Source organism: Hylobates moloch, unplaced genomic scaffold, assembly GCF_009828535.3.
Source record: "Hylobates moloch isolate HMO894 unplaced genomic scaffold, HMol_V3 SCAFFOLD_15, whole genome shotgun sequence".
In the NCBI taxonomy this organism is placed as follows: Eukaryota; Metazoa; Chordata; class Mammalia; order Primates; family Hylobatidae; genus Hylobates; species Hylobates moloch.
Genome location: NW_026652290.1, coordinates 80,669,957 through 80,683,242, shown reverse-complemented (window position 1 = coordinate 80,683,242; position 13,286 = coordinate 80,669,957). Strand labels below are relative to the sequence as shown.

The following is a 13,286-nucleotide window of genomic DNA, read 5'->3' as shown; positions in this document are numbered from 1 at the left end:
CTCTATAGTTGGAATTCTCAACCATCAACACTTGAAATCTTACTGATGTTACTGATAACTACCACAATCCTCTTCAAAGGCCCATTTAACTTTATTAAAAAAAATTTAAAGTGGTTTTAAAATTTTTAGGTAAAATTCTTTGTAGGGTTAAAGTAAGTTAAATTATTTGTAGAGTTACTAAGTTACTGGTAGGTTATGTAACCATCCCCCAATGTAGCTAAAACTCATCAATTCCAGTTGACTGAAACTAGGCAGTCTCTGAATAGACAAAAGAACTAATTCTGATCTACCTTTCATAGAAAACAGATAAAGAAATTGGTTTTCACCCTGCTTAAACTAATGAAATAGCACTAGTTTACATAAAGAAAATAAATAATATAACCAAGTCACTCTTCGTATTTTCATTCTCATTTTGAAAACTTCACTTTGGGGCAATAACTGGAGACAGCAAAATGTTATCAAATAAGGAGGAAATCCTCCTCTCATTCTTCTTTAAAATACCCAAGTTGTTATGACATTGTTAACTTTCACTTTTAGTAAGATTCACTTTTATAAAACTTGATGTAGATTAATTTCTATAAAACGATCTTGGTCTTTTCATCTCCCACCTCTTCCCCAACTTCAATTATACAATCAGAAAAACTTGCTTGTTGAAAACTTGAAAGAAAGAGGTAAAATACTCCTGTGATGGGCTGGATCTGGGTTTGCCAGCAGTACTAAAATGCCTGTGGAAAGGTATAGCGCTTCCATTCAGCAGCTGCTTCCCTTCTCCCCTCTTGGCTCTCCAAGAACATGGCACTTAACTGTTCTTTCCATTTCGGGTCCAATAATTACAACATTTTGATAGACTAGTATAATTCCATGTTTGTAAAACCAAACAAAACCTATCTAAAAGATAATACACTAAGTGGGTAACAATGATTATTTCTAAGAGGTGCAGCAAGCAAATGGTACTGAGAAGTAGTCATTTAAGATTTATTTGTTCTGAATTTTTGCATCTGTTCAACAAGCATGTATTGCTTTTGTAATATAAAATATTAATATTTACTTAGATTGTCAGAGAAAAATAAATGAATTAAAGAAAAAAATTCCTAAGCATAAAAGGCTTGTGTTGTAATTCATTGTGTCAGCACATGTGAAATTATCTGATATAAGGTATTCTAAAGTCTGAAGTTTCCTTAAATTCAAGGCTATAAGTTTATATATTAATTTGTTCCCTACTTGCATAAATTTGTAAATTCTGTATATTCAGTATACCTGGAATATGGATATTTGTTATTTCCTTTTCTATGTCTCATCTCTCTCTACTCACCCTGCCAATCTTCCCTCTTTTACTTGATTTTGGCCATAATGGCCTCCTTTATATTTGTTTTTTTTCCTGAGTCAGGATCTTACTCTGTCACACAGGCTGGAATGCAATGGCGCAATCACAGCTCACTGCAGCCTCAATCTCCTGGACTCGAGCAATCCTCTCACATCAGCTTCCCAAGAAGCAGGGACTACAAGCATATGCCACCATGCCTGGCTAATATTTTTGGTTTTTGTAGAGATGAGGTCTCACTATATTGCCCAGGTTGGTTTCTAACTTCTGGGCTCAAGTGATCCTCCCAGCTTGGCCTCCCAAAGTGTTGGGATTACAAGTTTGAGCCACTGTGCCTACCCCTACACTTCTTCTGTAGGCTGGAGTGCAGTGGCGAGGTCTTGGCTCACTGCAACCTCTGTCTCCTGGGTTCAAAGGATTCTCCTGCCTCAGCCTCCCGAGTAGCTGAGATTTCAGGCACCTGCCAACACGCCCAGCTAATTTTTGGTATTTTTAGTAGAGATGGGGCTTCACCATGTTGGCCAGGCTGGTCTCGACCTCCTGACTTTGTGATCGGCCTGCCTCAGCCTCCCAAAGTGCTGGGATTACAGGCGTGAGCCACTGTGCCCAGCCAGCCCTACACTTCTTGAATTGTATAATTTCTCCCCAAATTCAGGGCCTCTATACAAAATGGAATCCCCTGTCTCCTTTCCAGTTTACTCTGAATCATCCTAGTGGTCTTACCTGAGACATAACTTCCTTGGAGAAAACTTCCCTGAACTCTCTAGACTAGGTAAAATCCCTTTGCTCTACGCTCCCACTGTACTCAGTATGTCCTCCTTTGCAGCGGTCAGTACATTATTAATGACTTTTTAAACATGTCATCTTTCCTGCTAGATGTAAGCTCCACGAGTGCAGGGACTGTATCAGTCTAGTTTACTCTAGTCAACTACCACCTTCACAATTTTTGCCATAACTACATACCAACTCTATTAATTTTTTCCTAAAATCAACTTTAAAAAATCAGACAAACATGTAAAATAAAAGCTTGACATGCTATAAATTTTCTAATCCATGTTAAAACAAACATGAGTATTAAGGTTGAAAAAAATTCACGTACCCCTAAAGTCATTTGGGTATTACTATGGTCTAAGAAATCTACATTAGGAAACCGTGCTAATGTAACTCCAACAACTGCACGGCATCTGGCAAACGGTATGCTTTCAGTAAATGGGAGCTGAAAGTGAAGATTACAAGACCTACCTTGCTTTTGGCTTCTAGACGTAAAACACGACTAGTCTTTGTGATTGGGTCTTCATGCCCAGTTTCCTCAAACAGTTTGCCTTCTGCAAACTTGTATGTGTAATATTTTGGGGGACGTATTGGAGAGCAAAGTTGAAAGGGGCAGTTCTTTGGGTCAGAATTTGTATCCATTATGAATCCACAGGCCCAAGGAGGGAGCTAAAGAAATAAAACAGCTATTTTTATTCTTTAGGCCACCCAGTATCATTAATTAAATTTCTATGTCTTCTCCAAACAAGATGACGTGGATATCTAGTTTATTTTTTGTTACCACACGATGCCTCATTCAAGGATTGCTTTATCACAACAACATATATTTCAAGTAAAAAACAAAACTGTACATTATGACCAATAAAATAAGACAAACTATAGGAAAATGATTTATCACAGTTCTAGCTTATGAAATTGCCTTTAACATAAAAGTTTATTTTGGGGTATAATCTTGGATAATAAAATAGTAAAATGGAAGAATAAGAGCAAATCAAATAGTAATTCCAGAACCCACCGACACTGCCAAGATCTCTGTTCTCAAAGAACATGAAATCCCTCACATGCCTGTGTTTTTCATAATTTACCCACTAGTCCTTACCCTGCTGCCTGGACAGCCACAGTGATGACAGTTATTATTTCAGGGCTATAAACGGGCTCAGCAGCATCAAGGCATTTGCAATTTGTTTCTAACTTTTAGCTCCTAGGCTAACCATTGTGCAGAACAAAACCTCTTCTGGCACATCTACTCTGAGAGACTCACAGCTATTATACTCAAGGTTCTTAACTTTAAGAAAAAAGGAAAGGAATCAAAATTTATTCTCTTAGAGCAGCAGGGTCCAGCTTCAAGCCTTGCACTAACATCCCTCTTACACCTTTTAAAGAACTCTGGTAAGCAGGTTGACAGAGTGTTAGAAATGGTACTGAGAGGCAGAACATCAAAAGAAAATTGCCTTTCTTTTCCTAATTGTAGAAAGAGCAAATTCCTTAGAAAATCAGAGGCACAGAAACATCACTGGTGGGCACTATTGAAAAAGGGCAGCCGGGGATTTGTGCATAAAGAGGATACCATTCCAACTGCAGCAACTACAGCCAGAGTTTACGTTCTCTGAGCAAATTTCTTATTAATAAAAAAAAATCTATTTTCATGAAACACTAATAAGGACACACATCTGCAATCTCTAAAAGCTCCTAATGTATGCTTCTCACATTGAGGGTTGTTTTAAAGGATAACTTGTCTATTTAAATTTAAGCCATAACTGGAGAGTAAAATGTAAACAAAAATTGAGAAATCTGGTAGCATAGTTAAAAGCAAGCAAACTGAGACTTGAGAGGGAAAAAAAGGAAGCACTGCTACAAACCTCATAACCAGGCCTCAGAGCGAGGGTACAAGGTTCCTTAGCCCATGGAAGCTCAAGTTTTTCTGCCCTTTGGTGAGACTTCAGGACAGTCTCTATGTGACCCATGTAGTAAGCTGTCTTAGCTTTAGACCAAGTGGTTCCAATAAATCAAAAAGTATTTTTGGTGTTTTTCTAAAACTAATGGGACCAACATTAATGTTTTAATCATAATAAAAACTGTTTCAAGGCTATGGACTTTTAAAAGTTCATCCAGCTAATGCAGATATAAGTATTAACTAACTCAAGGATATCTTAAGCCACATTTCTTATTGAGATAAGCCTGCAGTGTATCTGTGTATATTAACAGACAGCACCAGAGAGTAAGTAGGCTAGGGGATAGGGAGACATTCCTTAGATACTTGACAGAAATGGGTTCAGTTTTAGCACTCTACCAGCAAACTATAGTTATTTCATCATCAAAAGAATAAGACATACATGCCGAAAGAAAATTGGTCTGAATATGCAGACTCCTCCTCTAAATAAAACTGTTAGCATACAGCAAAAAACATCCCAACTGGCCTAAATTAAATATCATAACTTCTTTTTGTGACAAAAAAAAAAAAATACTTCCAGAAAATACTGATGGCATGATGACCAAGGATAGGAGGCAAGTATGTGAAGGGTTTTACATTTCTATTGCTAAGATATAATTTATTTATTTATTTAGAGACGGAGTCTCGCTCTTGCACCCAGGCTGGAATGCAGCGGCGTGATCTCGGCTCACTGCAACCTCCACCTCTTGGCTTCAAGCGACTCTCCTGCTTCAGCCTCCAGAATAGCTGGGACTATAGGCGCCTGCCACCACGCCTGGCTAGTTTTTGTACTTTTAGTATTTTTTGTATTTTATATTTTTTGTATTTTTAGTAGAGACAGGGTTTTGCCATGTTGGCCAGGGTGGTCTTGAACTCCGGACCTCAGGTGATCCGCCTGCCTTGGTCTCCCAAAGTGCTGGGATTACAGGCTGAGATTGAATTTAAAAAGATCTTTTAATCAAGTGCCCACCAGGCAGAGATATTGCATATAGAAATATTTTATAATGCACTCACGCTTTGGTTAAAGATTTTGTCTTTTGTGTATGGCACTGTCTATGGATATTAATTAATATTATTCAGGTTCATAAAAAGGGTCTGATCTATAAAATTCTCTTTATTATATACCAGGTACTAACCAGAAAGATCAAGTAGTATTTAATTCCATTTGATGATGACTAGAACATTATAAAAGTCGTAATAGGTACTATCATTTGGGAAGGGTCAGAAAATGAAGAGATAAAAGATACAGAATAAATTAAAGACATAACGTTTGTTCCAATGGAATTTAAAACCATGGAAACTGGGGCATATCTTTAAGAATACTTACAAAAAATATAAAAGGTCATATTTACTTAGAAGTCAAATCATATAGCAGAGTAAACTCCACATGACATTTCTAACTTTCCTGACATAGAATTTTGTTGTAACAAGTGCATTGCTAGAAATTACATATTCTCTCCCATTCTTATTCATACAGATTGAAATAACAATAGATGCTCCACCAGTTTCCCAATTGAAGATGTCTAAATTTGGCACCAGTTAACATGTAAATGGTTAGCCATAGGCAGAAGATTGAAAACTGGACCCCTTCCTTATACCATATATACAAATCAACTCAAGATGAATTAAAGACTTAAATGTAAAACCTAAGACTATAAAAACCCTTGAAGAAAACCTAGGAAATATAATTCTACGCAAAGGCAAAGATTTTATGACAAAGATGCCAAAAGCAATTGCAACAAAAACAAAAATCAGCAACTGGAAACTAAAGAGCTCCAGCACAGCAAAATAAACTATCAACAGAGTAAATAGACAACCTACAGAATGGGAGAAAATATTCACAAACTATGCATCTGACGAAGGTCTAGTATCCAGAATTTATAAGGAACTTAAATTAACAAGTAAAACAAACAAACAAAAACAGAAAAAAACCCCAACACCATAAAAAAGTGGGCAAAGGACATGAACAGACATTTTTAAAAGACATACATGCAGCCAACAAGCACATGAAAAAAATGCTCAACATCACTAATCATTAGAGGAATGCAAATCGAAACCACAATGAGATACCATCTCACATCAGTTAGAATGACTGTAGTTAAAAAGTCAAAATATAACAGATGCTGGTGAGGCTGTAGAAAAAAGGGAAAGCTTATACACTGCTAGTGGAAATGTAAGTTCAGCCACTGTGGAAAGCAGTTTGGGAATTTCTCAAAGAATGTAAAACAGAACTACTATTTGACTCAGCAATACCATTATTGGGTATATAACCAAAGGAATACAAATCGCTCTACCATAAAGGCACATGCACACATTATGTTCATCACAATAGCAAAGACATGGAATCAACCTAAATGTCCATCAATGATAGACTGGATACAGAAAATGTGGTATATATATACCACAGAATACTACGTAGCCATAAAAAAGAGATAATGTTCTTTGCAGCAACATGGATGAAGCTGGAGGCCATTATCCTAAGCAAGCCAACAGAGGAACAGAAAATCAAACACCACATGTTCTCACTTATAAGTGGGAGCTAAACATTGTGTCCATATGGACACAAGGAAGAGAATAATAGACGCTGGGGCCTACCTAAGGGTTGAAGGAGGGTGAGGATTGAAAAACTACCTATTGGGTACTATGCTTATTACCTGGGTGACAAAATAATAGGTATATCAAACCCCTGTGGCAGACAATTTATCTATTAAACCAACCTGCACATGTACCCCTGAAAGTAAAAGTTTAAAAGAAAAAGAAATGCTATTTAAAATAATAATATTAAAAATTTAAAAATTAGCAAGTGAAAAGAAATACTTTGCACTCCGGCAGATGAAGACAATAAGGACATCCCTCAAGTCAATCGCCATTTTGGTTTTAGGACACTTACACAGTGTTCTAAGAGACTGCACATTACATTTGATCTTTTGATTTTAGGGAGTAGCTGGAGAATTTCAGTTATTTCAGGCCCTTGTTATTTCTTATTTACACCAATAACACAATCTCAAAACTAGCTTCCTGCCCCTTACTTCTTTTTGGTTTAGTGTATCCTAGTATGGCTGCCACTCCTCAAACCATTCTCCTGCTCAAAAACTTCAAATGTTACCTTTCATAATTAATAAATTCCTCATGTTGACACTCACAAAAAGTCAAATCATGGCTTCACCCCCCAGAAATGTATAGTGCTTTAATAAAACAGAACAATTAACAGTTCCCTAAACATTTTCTGAATGTCAGAGCACAGAGCTTCATTTGATGGCTTTCTCATCTTGGAATACCATCCCCTCTCCACTTGTCAAAATCCTATCTCTCCTCTCTGGTTTATTTCACATTCGACCAACTTTACCAAAAGCTTTCCTGGGCCTTCTTTCTCTAGTTTGAGCCCCACAGCACATTTTATGTTTCTGATACTACTTATTTAAATCCGTGATATACTTAATCTTTGTGCACTAGTCTAATCTTATGATTAACTATATCTTCCTTAAGGCTAGGATATTCTGCTTTAACAGCTTTCGACTCTGTAATGTCCGATACAGTATTGTGCACATAAAAGTTCAATAAAAAGCCATTGAATTGACTGAAATTGCATTTTGACAGAAGTTTTAAGAATACTGGAGTTAGGGAGGTTAAGTGGTCTATGCTGTCTGCTCATCAACTGGCTCAATAACTCTTTTCATATCGAACAAAATGGAAGCCATCCTCTTCCCTTCAGTGCCTACTACCTTAACTCACATGTTAATGCTGCTTTAAAACTAGGCAATAAGGTTGTCATTCACCAATTTTAGGAAGTGTACTTGTGAAGGCAGGTTATCTTTGCTGGTAGCCACAAGCAGTATCCACTAGCCAGCTTGCCAAGCAGTCTTGCCACTATTACCCTTCTGTGCTGCTGTGGAGACCACTACTACTCCTACGTTCAAAGAAACCGAAGTTTGCTCCCTGCATCCCCCGCGGATAAGAAAACTGGCAGAGAGAAGATGATGCAGACAAAAGCATGTAGTGGCTAAAACACAGTAGGTACCACTACTGTCCCTGTTGGGGATGTGGGATGGGAGAGCAGCAGTCAGTGTTTAGGCACTAGCTACCAAGTTTGGCCTGAGTTATTGCTATACCTAAAGTTGTAGAGATATGTGAGGTAGAGGGATATACAGAAAGAGAAATATTAGCACTTAACTCTAATTGTGAAGTCCATGCCATAAGACACTATTTTAAGTAAAACTGCATAAAAAGCAAGATCCTCTAAGTAATTCTAAGATAACCCTACTAAACCCGACAGTGGGTTTGCCAAATTCCATTTAAACTAAATTCCTTTTAAGAAATAGAACACTGCTGCCACTACTCAAAATGTGATGTTCTGTTAAGCTAAACTGCATATATATTTTGATTAACAGTATTAACTTCTGAAAATTAAACATACCTTTAGAGACCGAACTGAATCATCAGCCAGACCAATCACATTAACATAAAGGAGATTGCTGTGCTTCAGAAATAGAACACAGTGATCCTTAAACATGTCCAAGTCTATCACTTTTGTATTTCTCTTCATTGTAAAAAATAAATCCCAATTCATAATTGCAGGGGTATCAGCCGCTGTTCTCATTAGCTATGTGGAACAAAGTTAGAAGACATATAGGTAAGAAAACACGAAGGCTACAGCATCCAGAGATGCAATCACTGAGAACTAGACCACACTAGTCCTCACTGTTTTATGAAGAGCTGAAGGAACTAACTCTGCATCAGGGATAAAGTGTGACCATCAACCATATGAATGAGTCCTGACTAGCCTGCTGGGTGGCGAGACAGTATGACCCAGTGCTTAGCCAACCACTGGACATTTGTGAGGGCACTGACAGCTAGCTGAGTACAGATACATCAGAGAGCTTAGCTGATACCAGCAGAAGAACTGCCTAGCTGAGATCAATCCAAATTGCCAACTTATAAAATCATGAGTTTATAAGTTTGCTCTTTTAAGCTACTAAGTTTGATTTTGATAACATAAACTCAGGACAGAATATGTTTCATTTACTAACTGTTAGGCACAATTAAAATATGTAGAGGCATTAGCTCTAAGGGAAAAGAAATGGGATTGTTATACATAGGAAGGTGGCATCAATTTATAAAACAATGAGCTCTTGGAGCAAGAAATGTTGTTGATTCAAGTGTGACACTTCTTAACAGCCCAAATGGGAACAAGGAGCATCCATGATTACCTTAAATTCTGTAGGCTCTCCAACATTAGTGAGAATGTATAATTCATCATCTCTGTGTTCAACATAGTAAAGGACGCCATGTATTCGCTTCTGGATAAGTACTGGTGGGTCCCAAGGGCTCAGGCCATCTATCAACCACACTTCAGAAGTAGTCTTGTTCATAATATTTATGGTGAGGAAACGACTGTCTTTTGTAAGATAAAGGAAAACAAAGTAGCTAGAGAGACAGAGAGAGAGAAACATGAGATCGCAGTTTTTTCAGATGCATGCTACCTTGTTAAGGACAGTATCTCAGAGGTGGTCAGTATACATGTAGATTTATAATGCAGATAGGAAATAAAAATAATTCCTTAGTGAATATCACTTGTAACTGTAACAATTAGCTGTTATTTTTCTCATTTTCTCCTAAAGGGCATTCAAAATCATTTACTTCTAACATTTTATCATAAATGTTTTTCAAACATACAGAAAAGTTGAAAAAGCCATCTCGATTCCATCATTGCTAACATTTTGCTATATTTATCACATATCTATGCATCTATTAATACATCTTTATTTGGATGCATTTCAAGGTAAACTACAGACGTCATTTCTCAATCACGAGTAGATAATACAACTTTTTGCTGAGAAGAGGAAATAAACTTTCTATAGGAGACACAAATAGGGAATAAATGGGACACGGAGTTATTTTTATTTTCTTCTTTCTCTGTATGCATCTTGGATTTTTTTTTCCTTTCTCTCAGTTTTTTTTCTTTTTGTTTGTTTTGTTTTGCTTTGTTATCTTTCTTTTTTATTATTATACTTTAAGTTTTAGGGTACATGTGCACAACGTGCAGGTTACATATGTATACATGTGCCATGTTGGTGTGCTGCACCCATTAACTCGTCATTTAGCATTAGGTATCTCTCCTAATGCTATCCCTCCCCCCTCCCCCTACCCCACTTTCTCCCAGTTTTTACAACAAAGTAGAATAGGAAGAAAACTCCTCACAATCTTACTAACGTAACACATTTAAAACATTAACGTAGCTATTTTATTTTTTTTATTTTTCCTTCTAAGGTATATTTATATTTTATGCATGTCTTTAAACAGATGTAATTATAATATAGATACAATTTTTGATTCTGTATTTCTTACTTCATATATCAATTTTCTCCCTACATGAGTTGAAAGTCTTTGTGATTATTATTTTTAATGGCTACCTAATATTATAACAGGTTTAATGGCTACCAAATATATAATTCTTAAAAATTTAGATTTTAATGTTTCATTATAATAAACAATATAACAAGGAACATATTTATGGAGATATTTTCCCCTTCCATGATCTTCACAATCATTTTCCCAAGACAAATTTTTAGAAATGGAAATACTAATTTAATAATTTAGTGTATTTTTATGACTTGATGAATATAATCAAATAATATCCTAGAAGCACTATACTAACATACTGGGTGGATTTAAATGTTGTATTTATATTTTTCCTTATTATAAAAGTAATTTATACTGAAACTACTGAAAAATGTAAAGAATCCCAATGCCCCCAAATAACAACTGCTTATAGTTTGGTAAAATTTCTTCTGTATTGGATCACGTTACCATGTTTATTTGTCAATCGTATTTCTTTTGTGAAATGTCTCTATTTTAAACTTTGAATGTAGTTTAAATTAATAGTATGTAAATAGCTCTTTAAAAATTAAGAATATTGGCTGGGCGCAGTGGCTCACACTTGTAATCCCAGCACTTTGGGAGGCCAAAGCGGGCAGATCACCTGAGATCAGGAGTTCAATACCACCCCGGTCAACACGGTGAAACCCCGTCTCCACAAAAAACACAAAAATTAGCGAGCTATGGTGGCAGGTGCCTGTAATCCCAGCTACTTGGGAGGCTGAGGCAGGAGAATCACTTGAACCTGGGAGGCAGAGGTTGCAGTGAGCTGAGATGGCGCCACTGCACTCCAGTCTGGGTGACAGAGTGAGACTCTGTTACCAAAAAAAAAAAAAAAAAAAAAAAAATAAAGAATATTAACGTGTGTTTTTGTTGAAAGCACTTTCCTCCATTTTGTTATCTAGATTTTAACTATTTACAATAGTTTTTGTAGTTTTTGACTTGAGTTTAATATTTTAGGTAATCGAGACTGCTACTACCCTTTGTAATTTCTTATATTGATTTTATGTTTCAAAAATATTCCAACCAAGTTGAGTAAAAAGCTTATATTTTCATCTTATTAAAAAATTATTTTTCTCAATGGATTCTTTAAATCTCTTAGGAATGTATGCTGACATATACAATGATGGAAATTATTTTTTTCCAAATAGTATTTCCCATTGCATTATAAAATAACACCAATTCATTTTTCATTAGCTTGTGATGCCTTTTATCATATAAATTTTCATATATACTAGGATCTGTTTTAGAGTTATTTATTCTAGGCTCTATTATTTGTCTATCAATTTGTATTATTTTTACTGTTGCTTTATATGCTTTAATATATAATTGTAGCGCAAGTCCCCTACCCTACTTTGCTCTTTATTTTCAACACTTTCTTTGCTGTTTTTATATATTTTTGTTTGCTTGGTTTGGTGATGACAAATCAAAAATAAACTACTTGATCAAATAGTTGGTAGGTATGTGGTTATAGGAAGTGAGAACACAAGTGGCTCTAGGGTAAAATGTGTCTAAGAGAACACAAGAAATGTAAAGAACTAGAGGTTAATCTTTTTTTCCAATTATTTCTATAGACAATTATTTTTAAATTTAAAATGTATTTTCTCTATAATTATAAAAACAATAATGCTTATTACAAAAAGAAAAAAGAAAAGTAGAAAAAAGACATTGTTAGTACTTTGGGTATATTTCCTTTCAATCTTTTAAAAATGCATCTTTTTTCCTTGATACCCAATTGAAACCATAACATATATTTAATTTTTTCACCTAGCACAATAATACATTTTTGAGTTAGTTTTAATTTATAATTTAGTAGCAACACATACTTTAAATTCTTCTATATATTACTAAGAATTTAATGGTTAAAAGGTACTCAGCAATCATCAGGAACAAGGGGTTTTAGTTTGAAAGAGAGATACCTATCTAAGTACACCATTTATTTAAGCAACAGACACTGACTAAATAGCACTATACAAACCTGGCACCCTGCTTATCAATTAAGATGCAAAGGTGAAACAGACTCAGTCTGTTCACAATCTAGCAGTTCTAGGTCATCTTTAGGAATTTACATGAATGAACTATGTTGTAATTCACAAAATCAATTTGTTTTTAATAAAATGTTAGTGATATATTTGTATTTACTCTGATTTTGAATATTACCAGACTCCAATTTTGAATACAAACAACTAATAAAAGAATGATCGTTTTAGCCTTATTATTTCTGGTTCTAACCAAAATAAACATTTTAAGTCAACCAAGGTCAGTACTTCAAATAACTGAAGAAAGGTTCTGGAGAAAAAGATTTAATTATATTATTCTAGTACCTTGGGTCTTTTTCCGTGTAAAAGCGTTCATTACGTTTGTTATCACCAAAAGTGGCTCGATATACATCATGACAGCGAAGGTTCCTCTGGAAGGTGTAGAATAAAACATCTTCATCTTCCTCATCCTTTACCCATTCTGAAAGAAAATAATGAATTATACATAATCACCTACATACCATAAAAAAAAAAAAAGCACAGCACATTCTAATTTTGAATGCCAATGAGAACATGTGCAAGTTTATCCCTGGAAATCTAAATATTTGACTGTATCTAATCTGTGCTGTATATAAGCCAGAGAGCTTTCCTGAGAATAAACCACTACTACACCATTCCAAGGTTTCAAGTAGTTATCAGTCTCAGGGTACTCAAGTTTCTAAATAAGAGCTAAATGCTCAATATTTAGGAAAGACATTGGTAAAGTCACATTTGCTTTTAGGAGGTGAGTTCTGTTTCAATCTAAAACTTCAAACTGTAAGTCTGAAGAAATATTGCATCTTTCTCTCATGTGTAAACCTTTTCTGTCTGCTTTCAAGCCACAGGATATCTCCAACTACCAAACACAATT

At 35.5% G+C, this 13,286-nt stretch overlaps 1 protein-coding gene across 6 annotated transcripts in view; it reads right to left on the bottom strand.

The window, feature by feature from the left end:
* Positions 1–13,286, bottom strand: part of PREPL (prolyl endopeptidase like) — a 41,502-nt gene that overhangs the window by 9,267 nt on the left and 18,949 nt on the right. For all 6 annotated transcript variants that reach the window (XM_032177975.2, XM_058429109.1, XM_032177974.2 and 3 more), the window contains 4 exons: positions 12,722–12,857; positions 9,230–9,446; positions 8,437–8,622; positions 2,564–2,761 (listed from right to left, as the gene is read on the bottom strand). In XM_032177975.2, the coding sequence (XP_032033866.1) occupies positions 2,564–2,761; positions 8,437–8,622; positions 9,230–9,446; positions 12,722–12,857 (737 nt within the window). The remainder of the gene's footprint in view (positions 1–2,563; positions 2,762–8,436; positions 8,623–9,229; positions 9,447–12,721; positions 12,858–13,286) is intronic.